This window comes from Anopheles maculipalpis, chromosome 3RL (assembly GCF_943734695.1).
Source record: "Anopheles maculipalpis chromosome 3RL, idAnoMacuDA_375_x, whole genome shotgun sequence".
Taxonomy (NCBI): domain Eukaryota; kingdom Metazoa; phylum Arthropoda; class Insecta; order Diptera; family Culicidae; genus Anopheles; species Anopheles maculipalpis.
Window position 1 is genome coordinate 7407222 of NC_064872.1, and position 14791 is coordinate 7422012.

Below are 14791 nucleotides of genomic sequence, written 5' to 3' on the forward strand. Positions count from 1 at the left end.
CAATCTAGGTTTGGTTTGTTATCCGTTTTTTTTTTTTTTTGGGTGCATCATTTTGGTTCATTTTCTCATTCATTATTTGGTTCCGCGGTCTGCTTCATTTGTAGAATTATTTTTTAAGTCTTAAGCTATACAAACCTCTCATCCTTGCGCCTTCCGGAAGGATATTATGATCCTGCTTGAAAGAATCGTGCATTCCTCCAATATCTTTCAGATAACCCATCCTAGCCTAGGACATTTATTCTATTAACCATTTCTCATCGCCTGCAGCTTATTTTCTAATGTTTGATTATTCTTCCTTCATCTAAACTTGCTTGTACACTTATAACCTTAAGCTTCGAAAATGAAATACAAAATCCCCCCAACTGGCTTTATCTTAATGCTCTGTTAATAATATCGGAATCTAGAATTTCCGTTCCCTACAGCCTATTTACAAGCGTCTTATTATTTGCCTCGCGGCTCTAAGTAGACACCTCGATCGTGTCATTGTTGTTGATCGTATCCTTGTCCGAATCGATGTTGATCAGATCACTCTCACCGTCACAGCTGGCTGCATCTTCCTCCTCATCTTCTTCGTCCTCCTCCTCATCATCATCTGCACCAGTAACGTCCAGCGGTCGTCCATATCGTCTCCTTCCCGACGCACTTCCCTCACCATCCTCTACTTCTCCTTTACCCGTTTCAACCTCCGATGCGCCAGGAATAGCTCCAGGTGTTAACAGGGATGCTGGCCCGGAGTACGTAACCTTCCCCATAAACGAACGAATCTCATCGAAGAACACATCTTCTCCGCGTTCTGCTTCGTTGGACGAGGGCGAATCACCCAACACGAGTCCGGCCGCATCCGCATCGTGTTTCTTCAAGTGCCGGTCAAGGTTCGTCTGCTGACCGAAGCAACGCTCACACAGATGACATTTAAACGGACGCTCTTTGTTGTGAATGTTCCGCACATGCCGCTGCAGGTTGCTGGAGATGCTGAACGATCGCTCACAGTACCGGCACTTGTACGGCTGTTCGCCGGTGTGAGTACGCAGATGTCGTGTCAGGTTGGCCGATCGGGGGAACACTTTGCCACAGTACTTGCACGAGTAGCGATCTTTAACCTTGCCGGGAGCTACCGGCCCACCGGGACCGCCAGGAACACCAGGTCTCGCTCCTCCAACACCGAAACCCGGTGGCATCATAGCCGCCTGGTGAAATGCCTTCGACGGCATGTACTGACGGCTACGCTTTAGTAGATCTAGGTTCGATTCTAGTGAATCGAGGAAACTGAATGGAGGCCGTTGAAAGCCTCCCATTGGACCAGGTCCTCCGTGACACATCGCCTCTAGGAGAAAGGGATAGATTGGTCGTGGATAGGAGATTGGCTGATGGTGAGGGCCCGATCCTGCCATACCACCCGGTGATGAGGGTGTCGGTGATGGACGGGGAGATAATGATGGTGAGGGACTTGGCAGAGCGAATGCATCGGCTAGCGGAGATGCCGATGCCGCTTTCGGGGAAGTGTTCCTACCACGAGCACGAATGGAGAGATCCTGGTGAGGAGTGTCCGACGAGTTGGGCGTTGGAACTGATGGTGTTGGCGTGGATCTGGGACTGGCCACCTCGATCGGTGTTGGACTTCGGTTTGAGCTACGATTTTCTACCTCATCTGATACATCCTTATCCTCATCTCCTTCAACACCGTCGTCTGGGTCATCGTTTTTTAGCTTCTTCGAAAGACTCAGATCCAAGGGTTGCTCTGTAGATCCGGACGCGTCATCCACCTTCTTAACCTGCGAAATAACACATATCATTAGCATACAAACATCAAAATCCAGCAATGCTCAACGAAACAAACATACCTTCTTCGCCTCAGACGAAAACTCTTCTGATTCTGATGTATCAACGTCCTCCACTGTACGGCTTCGTCTGCGATGTGATTGGTTTCTATCTTCCGACAACGCAGGTGATTTGCTTGTCTCGCCAGCCGATTTTTTCGATCGCGTTGAGAAATCCTTCGCCCGAATAGCCGAAACTGAAGAATCTCCTTCTTCAGCATCTGAAGACTCGCGGTGCGATTCTTCTTTAACGGTAGTTGCTGCAGTTACCGAGCTACTACGGCTAGAAGATCGCCTCGATTGCTGCTGTTGTCCACCGTAGGAACTGATACCATTTGTCTGGTTGTGATTGTTGTTTTCCTTGATGTGGTTGTTGTTGTTTCCTCGCTCCTGAACCGATTCCGCCGAAGGGTGGCTATGACTTCCCATTAGCGGACCGGGAGATCCCGAGAGCAGAGCAACAGCTGCTGCCGCTGAGTTGTAGCTGACCGGTATTGGACGCGCTGGAGAAGGACGAAGATGGTTTGTTGCTTCCTCACCGGTCGGTGGTGAGATCTTCATCGATTGCTGACCGTAACCTTCAAGCAGGCCAAGATGTCTTGAGGATGGCGAGGGAGTTCTGCGTTCCGGTTCGGTCAGTGGTCCCGGCGCCGCAGGTTTCGGGAAAAAAGACAGCGGAAATTGAGGAACCTGTCCCGGTGCCGGTGGGAAGATACCTGGCATCCCCGGATATGGTCTGAATCCAGGCGCAAAGAACGGAGCGCCCGGAAACATAAGGAATGGATTCGGTGGAGTCGCCATGCCGGGCGGTAACGAATGAAGTGGTCCTGCACCAGTACCAGTTCCTACTGCGGATGCTCCTCCAGTGCCACCACTACCACCACCACCTTGCTGACCTGCTCCCGATAGTGACCGTCCGTGGGGGTAAGGATCGTGCGGATGGCGTAGTTGTGATGGATGTGCTCCGGAGTGTAGTGACGCACGCGTTACTGCCGTTGAGTCACAGAACCGCTTGTGCTTTGAGAGGGACGTCGTAGTGCTAAAGCTATCGCCACACTTGTTACACTTAATCTGCACCTGGCAGTCGGCGTGCATACGCCGATGGCGACAAAGGTTGGAGAACTGGGTGTACGATTTAAAGCACACCTCGCACTGGAACGGTTTCACTGACGAGTGGATGTGCGTGTGCTGCTTGAGACCGGACGAGGTGGCAAATGTCTTACCACACTCGGGACACGCGTGACTACGGGCTCCCACGTGATGTGTACGGATGTGACGCTGTAAGTTCGAAGGATCGGTAAAAACCTGCAAGCAGAGCAGACATTCAAAGAAAGTCATCGAATTAGTTTGATGAAGCAATGTGGTCGAGCGAAGCAAGTTAAAAATTGTTTTCATTTGGTAAGATCTAAATTTAAACTGACTATTGAGAAAGTCGTACATGTTTCTTGGATGTTAAATTCTGCTCGTACTTCATGCACTTCATACTCCAAAAACATCGTTTATCAGGGCCCTTTCTAACATTCGAAACACCGTACGAATTGTTTGCAGTCCAGCCCTTTTTTGTTTCGTACCTCCTTCTATTCAACCAAGCCTCTGCCTTTTCTAATCAAGATTGACAGTTCGTGACGATGGTTTTGCCGGCGATTGTGATCTTATGCCAAACCCGCACCAACAAACATGTCCAGTCTGGGGTCCGAAAGAGAGGAGATTCAGGAGAGGGTTAAAAAACTCGAAACAAATATTTAAACTTTTTCCTCCAATGAATAAAATTAACTTATGGGTAGTTTAAATGACATCAATGGAAGCTGTCTCTTCGAGCGCCGAGAACAGTCCAAGTCACAGCGATGTTCAAAGTCTTTTCTTTTAAAATTGAATTGAAATAAGTTCATAATCTTCCCTTTTCCAGTATCCTCAACGCATCTTCTACATTGATTAGGACACATAAACGTTCCATGAAAGTCGACCAAAGCTCCAAAAGCTCCTCTATTTAGACGATATGTCCACATACGGCCCTCCCGCTGTGCGTGTGTAATGGATAATGGAACTGCGATCGCGATCTTTCCTTTCCCAACTATTTCCCGCACTTGAACCCTAACCCCAGCGTCACATCGTCCTAATACCTCCAAAAAGGCAACCAGTAATCGGACACCCGCTCACAGGAAGGCTCACAAAAGCGAAGCAAGAGAGAAAGGAATGGAAGGCTTTATGGGCTTGCGTTGTTGCGTTGTTGAAATCAACTGCGTGACCAAGTGCGCGACGCTCTGCTTTCAAATCAAGGCGGCGAAGAATAAATGTGATTAGCAAAATCAGCTGTCAGATTTGGCGGGTATCGCTCGAGCGCGAGTCTCTCCCCCCGGGAGCCGAAAGGGAGACCCCATGCTGACCGTGTGCCCAGAGCGGTAGCGTTTTTTTGTGTGTGTGTGTGTGTAGTTCAGGCACATATTTAGAGGGTGGATTTTGATCCAGCTCCTCGAGCCCCGCGAACTCTCTTTTGACAGCAAATCGGCTGGTGCGATTGCCATAACAGCACCTAGGAGGAAAGCCTCGGCCGCTACCGATAGAAATAAATCAAAATGATTAGATTGGAAATGTCTATTTAGCGACCTGAGCGTGTGTGTGTGTGTGCCTTCTTTGCGGTTACCGAATCAAGAACTGGGGACATTTCCATGTGGAGGGATCTCGGGAGGTGTAGCGGCAAAGTGATGGATACAATGCAACATGAAGCCTTTTTTCTATGCTTTTTGTCTTTAGTTTTTTCAACTAGCTTCATGCTTCGGTTAAAGGTTTTCCTATTCACAAATGAATAAAAAAAAACAACAACCTCTCCACGTCAGTCACGTGGTACGTAACTGGCAACCGCGAAAACTGAACAATCCAATCAAATCCTAGAAGTCGCAATGCTAAGCGACCGGCGCCTTGCAGGTTTTGGCTTCTGTACAGCACCCTGGTTCCGCACTGTCACTTTCCGTTGGTTGTAGATCAATCGGAGACATCTTGCCATGTTGCCTGCCCGGTTGAGTGCACGCAACGTTACGCTCGAGGCGTAAGCACTGACTGACCGCAGGCCAACAGTTAGCAATATCGGTAAGTTTCGTTGTATCTTAATCAATCGATAGATACCTTTGCGGTGTTGTGTGTCTGTTGTGATTGTTATTGAGGTTTTTTTTCCTCGATCTGTCTCTGTAAGCGGAAGAGGCATCGATGTGTCCATTATGTAAGCAATCCGCTACAACTCGTTTTGCAGAACTTCGCGAATCAACTTCGCAATAAAAAGTCATCTTAATCCTGCCAAGAAACTCAACCGTGTTCTGTATTTCTAAAAACCTAAAGAGAAAACCAGCTTTGTGTGTGTTTTATTATCATCTACTGTTTGTTTCCTAATCACTCCCAAACCCGGAACTGCCTATGTGAAGTACCTAAATGGGAAAAAGGGCGGCAAAAAACCCAGTAAACCCTTTACCGAGCACCTTCGCTTTGCATCGGTTACGATTGTTGTGCTTCTTTTTTGCATACATTTCTCCATTGCGAAACGATAACGAAGCTATTGCCAACTTCATGCCGGGCTAACTATCGGTCCAAACTACCGTACAAGGAGATGGGACCCTTCGGGAGGCAAATATCGTTTCCGGCGAATCGTTTTCGTCTATCGTCACAAAACTGGTGCACACTGAAGCAATTTTAATTCAACTTCCAGCCCAGCAGGGAAACGCCTACCGTCCCTAGCTGCCGTTTTTGGGGAGGGCGCGATGCTTAATGAAAGCATGACCGCGATTATCCATATTGGAGTAGCGTTAGATAAATTCAGCTCCCCCATATCGGAGGGGTAACAAACCACTTTGGGAGACTCGCAACAAACGATGCGGGACATTCTCGACTCATTATCCGACCTCATACACCGGTAAGCCATTGTTTCTGCTGAAACCCTCCAGGGGTGATCCGGATAGGCAGCGGATCGATCGATCTTGCGCCATACTTCGCGCGCGACTGTTTATGGGGCGCGAGCAGTTGCGCGAGGGGATTAAAATCATAATTTTATTCCAAATCATGATTCCCTGTTTCGCAGAGGACTTCTCTAACCGGCAATAAAAATACTGCCACTGTAGGTGGCCACTTTTGTGCCTTGTTCTTGTACGCCTTAATGCGCCGTACTTCATTGATTCGTAGACATAAATGTGTAGATAAAATGTATAACCCCCCCACTCCCGATTTTGTACCAGAGTTCAGTGGAGAACGTCTGAAACAATAGCAAATACGAGTCTATCTCGGCAATGTCCAACTTTAATAAATTGCTCTGTTCGTTGATCTTGTTTTACTAGCTAACAGCCTTTATCATCATCTTCTTCACAGGCATCCAGAGGCATATCGGCGCAGCGAAGAACGCTGTGGAAGCACTACTGTTCTGTTTCGAGCAAAAAAAAAAGAAGGCTTATAACTATTTTACCCAACCCTAAGACAAGCACTGTCCAATACTACTTGCAATCATTAATAATAATTAATGAGACCCACCTTTAAGGGGGCTCATTCTTAGGTATCTTCTGGACCATTCAGTCCAAAAAATTTCACAACACCCACCTAAACATCTCTCATCTCCCGTAGAACGAAGAACTCGACAACGCTATTGCTAATAAGTCCGAACCGGTTGCATAATCCGACACCCGTGTCTCGTGATCAGTTCAACTGTCAAATTCCGTCACGTCACTGGTGTATGTTTGTGTGTGTATGTGTCTGCACATCCTCAGGGCAAGGTGGAGCGGTTGCTGTTGCTTAAAAACAGCCCCCTCAACAACCATTGCCATAATATCTAACCGCCTACCCCTGTGTGTCTGCTTGGGAGAGCCTTAGGTCACGAGCGCTTATCTATCGAGTTCAATCGATCGTCTTTCTCCCGAAACTAACCGGCTCGATGCTCGCGCTTCGATGATTGATTACCCCATCTTCGTCAACTGGATCGACAACGACAACTCCCGGGTGTGCCGCCCGTGGTGGGAGCAACAGAGACTCCAAAGGAGAAATCAACACGAAGCACACGAAATCTCGTCGCCTTCCGCGGTGAAGTGTGCCCAAGTGCCGACGACCCCTTTCGACCATCGGCTTGATCGATCTTTCACAAAAACCAGCCAGCCAGCCATCCTGCCGCTGATTCATAATAATCGAGCCGCGCTTCGAAAATCGTATCCACTCTGGTGCCGAGAAACGCGCGCGCGCCCTGCGCTCACGAGTATTTTCGATTCCGATTCCGAAAGAAAACATTGCCAGGGCCAAAGGTTTTGTTTGCTCAAGCACATTGATTACTGACTGCGAGGGACTTTTGGAGGGATGAGTTCGGACGTTCAGATTTGGAGCATCTGGAGGGCTATGCTTTCGATTCTGCAATATCGATTATTTAACCCCTGAGTGGCGCATTGCATTCAAGCTTTTGTTTTGCTTCTTCCATAACTAGGCCACACCGTTTCATTCCGTTTGGCAAAAAGATATTACAGTGTTTGGATTTCGAAACCCAAGATCAGTTCCAGAACAACCCACTGGTATCGTTTGGAGATTAGGCGCACCAGAAATTAAACACAAGCCTTGTCTAACCTTCTCCCGGTGAGGTTGAAGTTGAAGAGGTTTGCACAACTTCAAGCGAGAAACAAAAAAAGAACGGGAGCAGGTTGAAAATGGAAACAATTTGCGAGTGATTTTGTTGTTATTTGCATTGCTTACCCTATTATCATGAGCTTGCAGAAGGTAACTGAATAGTTCGCTCGATGAGGAAGAAGTGTTGGGGGTTGCTGTGCTCACATCGGTATCTTCGTTCTAGAAGAAAAATAATTTACAACACAATCGCATTTTAAACGAAACTCTACCACCAGCAACACAGACAACAAACTCCTCTGGAGGGGTTTTTTTCAGGAAGTTTAAGATAAAAGAGCATCCAAGGATTAATAATTGGGAGGCATTAGAAACAAAAGAAAGGCTTCTTCAAAGGACTCATCTTCAGTTACCTTCATGCGCTCATCTTAGAAACTACAAAACTGTAAATGTTTTCATTCGAAGCATTACTTACCTTGGGACAGTTCTCGCACGGAAAGCGCCTTAGCTCGCCGTGTACGATCGCTCGGTGCCGCAGCAACGATGGTCTGTAGCTGTATGCTCTCGGACAAAGCTCACACCTGTAGGCGTCCTTTGGATAATGGTGCGAGATCACGAGATGATCGTCGAGCCTGTTTGGGAAGGAGGTGGAGGGAAGGAAGAAACAGGAAAAACCACATTAATATCAAACCCGATTCTCTTATGCTCAATCAAAAGCACACGACGCCAACAACAACATCGAATTGCAGATCGTTACGAAATCAAAAATTAGTCAAAACCACCGAACGAGGCCTCTAAAGAAACCCGACTGTTTGTGCGATTATGAATATTCAAGCCGACACAGGAGAACTCCTGCCGGGACACGGTGCCACCGCCCGCCCGTGTGGGTGGATAGAATAATGGCAAGCAGCAGCATAAATCACCATTACCTGGTGCGCCAGAATCAACGCCCGACGACGACCCAAGCTTATGCTCTATGGCTAGAACACCTAAATGGAAAAAAAGCCTTCAACCATTCATGAATAATCCAGTGCACGATTTCTCAGTCTCATCATCATCAACATCATCGTCAACATCGTCATCAGCGGCATGACGTGCGAGGGATCAAAAAAACAAAGAACCAAACCGTACGACTTGTAGCTCTAAACATAAGAGAGGCGGGTACACTGGAACATTCAAACAAATTTCGACGCGTTATGCTCGCGAACGCGCTCTATTGTCCGCGTCTACCCACCAAGGTGTAAGCAGCCGTTTTTGTAAGGCTCTTCTAGTTGCGAAGAGAGGACCCACCTAGCAGAGCCTTTGGATTTTTTTTCTGGTGGGTGTATTTCCAAACCCAAAATGCCAACCACAACTGCCTTCACTCTACTCGACGCATCGGAATCAAAAGGGGTTCTCCTGATTTTGCGTACATCGTTTAATATGTAAATTTCATAACATCAACATTAGTTGTGCCTTCTTCACTGCCTGTCAGTCACTCGCTCTGTCCCTCTTCAGAGGTCCTTCCCAGGACTAGAACCACCGGAAGAACAAATCACCCCAAATTGAATGTTCATCGAGTGAACAGGGTGCTACTGCAACGACTACCGGTACAATTATCTGACCACTCCACACCAATTCCGACACCTTCACGAGGTGTGCGTCCAAATCAATTCCAAGGCCCATCCACCCTTCATTAGTCAACCTACGGACCGGGTATGGAGGGAAATCGGTTAATTATTCACTAAAAACGAGCTAACCGTAATTGCGAGGTTCCTCATCAGTAAAACAACAACAGAACCGGACAAAAGGGAAAACTCCATAGGGGGGAGACTACTAGTTTTGTGATTCACCTTGTAGTAGTACCTCACCAACTGGAACAACAAGTTGGAACTCTATCCGGAGATCACCTAATATCCTAAGCGTGTCACAATGTACGCTTCTAAAACGGCGACGTCTGGTTGTTTGTTCGAGTGGATGACACACGGCTCGGCACGAGGATGGAAAAACACGAACACGCCACAACAACAACCAGTGCTGGTTCCCATCATTAAAAAGGATTACCTTCGATTGAATGTTCACACGGCAGGTGCTTTTAGTCGAGCGCCATTGCACCATGCGAGGAAGAAGCAATATCATCATCATTCCGAGGCATTGTTGATTGAAAGGGTGATTTGACCACAGTTAGCGATTATCGTCTGTGTGTGTGTGTGTGTTTCGAGTAACGTGTGATGGGTGATGATGTTTATCACTCCCCCCTAAACTGACCCTAACATGCGTCATGAATATTTTATTGCCAGAGAACACTCCGCTGACCAATGCAGGTTCTAAGGACTTACAGACCAGACCCTTCATACACCTAAAAAAAGGGACGTTAAATACTCTTAGCGCTCTCGTGTATCCACCCACAGTTCGAATGTATTTATTGCTAAAGATAGCAACCATCCTCATCATGTCCGGCATCCTGTACTGTGAACGTGCTGGTAAAAGCGAAAGGAAATCGATCAAACCGGACGAATCGCGCAATCGATCGCGCCTAGCCGTGCTCCTCTACCGGTACGGCTTTACCGCGACACGGGAGATCGGGATTTTAAGATCACCGCTGGACGACAATCCGGGTCTCGTATCGCGCCCACTGACATCCTCTCCGTGTTCAGCGTTCATTGTGCGCAAAATTTTCGTGAAGGTGAAAGTGATAGACAGAGTAGCGCTACCTCCCAATGTTTGCCAAGTTCGAGTCAAACGCGGCATCGAGTCAGCGTCCGAGATTAGAAATCAACGTCGCTGGACCAAACGAAACTTGGGCGGAAATGAAGAACAAGATCAGCGCGATCTGCCGGGCGCGTACTCACCCATGTACAACCAACCTACCTACCGCACACTCTACGGGCACACGATGATTGATCGGCATGGTGAATTTTTCTGACGTTCGCAAAAACTTTACCTATGTGTTACTACGCCTCCGCACAAAACAGCGAATAAACTAGCCAGCCATTCCTGCGAAGGGGATGCTTGAATCAATCTCAAAAGATTGTAGCTAGTAAATCTAAAGACAAGACAAGACTTTTCGCCTAGGAACTTCCAGCACGTTGAGCATGAAGCCTTCTTCCTTAAGCTCCGTTGGAAAAAAATAACACCAAGAAAGTGAAGCCCTTTCAACACCCTAAGCATGCAAAGTTCCTAACAGTTCCGTTCCCATGAGGTTCGATGATCAGCTTTTCGGGAGGGGTGCCAAAACAGGAAATCTCAATTCGTCCTCCTTCTGTCTTCGATGTCGCATGTCAATGACACTGTCACCACTGTCATCCGGTTATTGTTGTTGGTGGTTTGCTCTCTTCTCTTCTCCAAAATGCGCTAAACATGTTGATCTTATCGCTGTCAAAGCAGAACAAGCCTGTCTAGGTTTTCTGGACGACGGTCGACCATGATTTCGATTCGACCAAGAGTTTTGTCTTCAAACGTTGGTAGTGAACTATTTTTCTGATCTTCATGTCTTTGACAGCTTGAAAACATTATAATAAACACTTTATAGTACTGGAAGTTAAAGATGTTCATAGCCCACAAAGTAATTTCTTTATCGAACTTCTGTAAATGAGTTTACAATACTCCCTAGATGTACTCATATTTTTAACTCCAGACAATCTTTGCCATCTAAAAACATGACTACATTCAACAACATGTGTCATGAATACTGCTGCATTCTTCACCGACCAAACACAATTTGTTTGAAAGAATAAATTCGAAGTCTAGCTTCATGTACTGTATCAAAAGTTATGATCGTGTATGATCGCAAAACACGCAACATAGGTTGGGCTGCGATCAACGCGCTGTTGGAGGGCTGATAGACAAGACCCCAACCAAAGACTAAACAAGCATCCCGAGGAACCACCTACACGCACGTGTGGTCACAAAGCACGCTTAGAAGACGAACCTCATGTACAACCACCCTTGCCAAGGCAGACCCGTCCAGTACCCAGTGTGCGCGTTTAATGAAAATGTCACATAACTCATCACGACCACGGGCGCACGAGCCCGGTGTCGGCGCATTTGGCGCGTCGTCTGGTACCACAACTCCGGCGCCCCGAATAGCAATCCTTCTGGGTATCACACTTTCAATGGCCACCTCGTTGCCCTGGGGTAGGAAGGTAGTGACAAGCGTTCTCAGTAGTCCCAGCACAGACTTCGAACGACGAACGCCGGGTGTGTGGGATTGTTGCGAACAATTAGAGGCGTGAATAATTTGCACGAAACTTTGAGTGCGCTCGCGCGAAGGTGTTCATTCCGTCTACCCGGACATTAAAGATCTATCGTATTCTAAACAATGGTGACCCACAGCGCATGAGGTGACCTTTTCCCAAATGCATATATCCGGTGTCGATCTAGCGATTTCAACGACTTTGGGCTACGTGTGGCGCAACCCTGCCAGGTCGCTACAAAGAAATCGGAGGAAGACATTTGACCGTTTGCCGATCACCGGTCGACGACAGATCGATGAGTGATCGCCAAAGAGAAAGACACAAAAAAAAGCCACAATCACTTCTTCTCCTCTGGATTAGAGTTGCGTTATAATTGCTACGTCTACCGCACCCTATCCCAACACTCCAAACGGGGTTCCTCGAGGAAATCTGAAGCACTGAAACACTCAGCCGATCGACACATTTTTAATCAACAACAACAAAAAAAAAACTTGCGGCGCTTCATTCATTCATTCGGTCGCCCACCTTTCCACAAAGTAGTCCTACAGCCGGAGGGTAGATAAAGTAGCCTAGATAAAGGCCGTCTGGAAGCAAACGGTAGGTCTCTTCTGCATCGATGACAGGGTGCTGCTGCTGCTCGTGCCCCACGTGCAAATGCTTCGCTCGGTGCGTTCCCGGTTGCTGCGGGAAAGTAATCGCGTGTGCGCGTGCGCGCGCGTGTCCGCACGATCCGAAACCAAACATCACACTCCCAGCAGGAGTGGGCACGATCCTCGGAATCGGAAAATCATCATCATCGTAATAATAATGTTCAACATGGTACCCACATAGAACAGTGCCTTTTCGGAGCCAGCCCAACGCATCACCGAACGGTGATCGAGGGTGATAAGCGAGCTGGTCAAGCGGAAGATGGTGGAAAGCTTGATTGTAATTAGCGATGGACGACCCCCTGAACCGCCCTGACCGAGTAACCGCGTGCGTTTATGTGTGTGTGTGTGTTTGTGTGTGTCTTCGATCAAAAACCTGCGCTTAAAGGTTAACCCCAGCGGTGGTGCGTTGAAGCAAAACAAGACGCCCTCCTCTTCAATGTAGCAACCAGGTGTTTACTACATCCATAAAGCTCGGCGATCGAGATCGAAAGTGACATGTTCGTAATTACCAGCGTGTCTTGCGTTCTGTTGCTGCTGCTGGTCTGGCCTCCACCACGAAACCCAAATAACGGTCCAACCGCCATCAACAGCAGCAGCAGCAGCAAAACGAGCTGCTTGATTGATTTCTTCGATTCATTTCGGTCACTTCCGTTTGCGGGTCGCCACGCTGCTGGGACGATCGATCACGAAGCTGTGGTGTGCAGTGGCGTCTTTGACCACTGGCTGGAGGCGTCGATGAGGCGCTAGAGGTGCGCCGACACGGACAAATGAAGACATATTTCACTGTCACTTTCTCAAATCCCTCCCGAGATACTAGGCTTTGTATACCAGAAGGATGTGGGCTCAGTGAGGTATAATGCTGGAGAGCTGTTTGGGACTTTCGGTACGATTAGAGTAGCATGTACATTTGTCCACATTGTTTTAATTAGGATTTTATCAGATCCTTTGGATGTCCTCCAAAAATACTTCAATTTACCAACCTCACACCTCCAACGCTTGTAGAAAGCGACTAAAAGCAAACCAGTAATTAAAATGCAATCTCAGTAAAGTAATGTCTGCTGATGCAATATTCATAAATCAATCGTTTCATCATTTGTTGTCAACGAAATCCCCAAACACAGCCGAGTGTTCATCGGACGTGTTCGGGACACGGTTCAGAACACGGTCTGGGTCCATCAACACTGTTGTCGCAGCTACCGTGTGTACATGTCTACAAACGTCATGCGGCTTCGAAAAGGGCACCAAGTTCCGCCTCCACCAATCGTGGCGTTAAAGCGTCCTTCGCAAACGGAAGCACACTTGCGCCTGCGGTCAATTATTCATACACCAAATCAGTCACTTATTATTGCGTGTCGTGAATCTGTTACAAACCAAATAAATTATTACCTTTCGCTTCTTCTGTTTGCCCCGAGAGCGGGAGGCCGAGTGAAGCGTTTCCAAAACACAACACCTCTGCTGACGGCGACATGTGGACAGTTTGCCGTGTAAACATCACCTTCGCCGTGTGGTTGACATAAAAATTTTCACACACAACACAGATTTCAATTTGCACGCTTCGTACTACATTCCATGACCAGTTTTTCGGCTTGGAAGCACATCCCGAAATCAACTGTGGAGGGAAATCAACTGGATCATGTCTGTTTGTGGACAGATGACACTTTGCAGGAATACTGCTGGGAACGGATCTTGTCACAATTAAACAGGTTTCGCGAGGAGATGAGAAAGTTAAGTAGAAGAAAAATCCACTTTTCAACACCTTTGAAGAATGGAGTTCAAGTAATTTGGAGCTGTTTTGTAAGTTGGTTCCAAAAATTTAATATCTCTTGCGAGCAAAACTTCAGCCTCACGCTCTCGCTTATATACCTTTCTGACTTTAAAGACCACAATTTACTTATTGTTGCTAGCTAGAGACTTTTCAAACCTTCACTTCCTCTGTGCAGCATAAAGTCCTCTGAACTGTACCGCCGCCAAACAGGCGTCAGCCATCACTGCACCCAGCAAACAGCTCCATCAAAATGCCGACATTTCATTTCGCTTCCACCAAGCCACCCACTTTCGACGCAAAAGAAAAACCCGCAGTGAATTTAATCCATTTAGAGCTAATAGCACTGATTAAACGTCGACTTCATGTGTGCATGGACGAAATTAATTCTAGCCAAGACATCAACCACCCGCAGCAATGTCCGTCAAACCGGAGGTGACACAACAGACGTGCGGCAAAATAATAAAAACTTTCATTTTCTCTCTCTACCACCGACGTTTCAGGTACGGGATGCGGTACATCTAGTCTGTCCTAGAGTGTAGCGTTCCGCATTCCGGGAGATAATCGATCTCCTTAAATCCTCGCCATGTTGCATTGCTCGGAAAGCGTCAGAATCGCAACGCTTTGCGTAAGGGAGAAGAAATCGTAAATTAAACTCCACAACCTAATGCGAACGACGGTGAACATCGGCTTCTTGTGGATAGCAGCCCAGGCGTGATTTTGGCACGCGAGGAACGTCGCTTAGTTAGGTCGGTGGTTTATTATTGGCGTAGCATAAAATGACTTTCCGTCGCTGCCTTCTGCACGTAGTGGATG

At 47.4% G+C, this 14791-nt stretch overlaps 2 protein-coding genes across 3 annotated transcripts in view; both read right to left on the reverse strand.

The window, feature by feature from the left end:
• Window positions 1–14791, reverse strand: part of LOC126565385 (dual specificity protein phosphatase 3) — a 471876-nt gene that overhangs the window by 260344 nt on the left and 196741 nt on the right. The gene's annotated exons all lie outside the window — the stretch shown is intronic.
• Window positions 410–14791, reverse strand: part of LOC126563889 (transcription factor hamlet) — a 90606-nt gene continuing 76224 nt past the window's right edge. For both annotated transcript variants that reach the window (XM_050220676.1, XM_050220677.1), the window contains exons 7-10: window positions 7864–8020; window positions 7521–7613; window positions 1842–3122; window positions 410–1772 (exon numbers count right to left, since the gene is read on the reverse strand). In XM_050220676.1, the coding sequence (XP_050076633.1) occupies window positions 459–1772; window positions 1842–3122; window positions 7521–7613; window positions 7864–8020 (2845 nt within the window). In that variant the 3' untranslated portion in view covers window positions 410–458. The remainder of the gene's footprint in view (window positions 1773–1841; window positions 3123–7520; window positions 7614–7863; window positions 8021–14791) is intronic.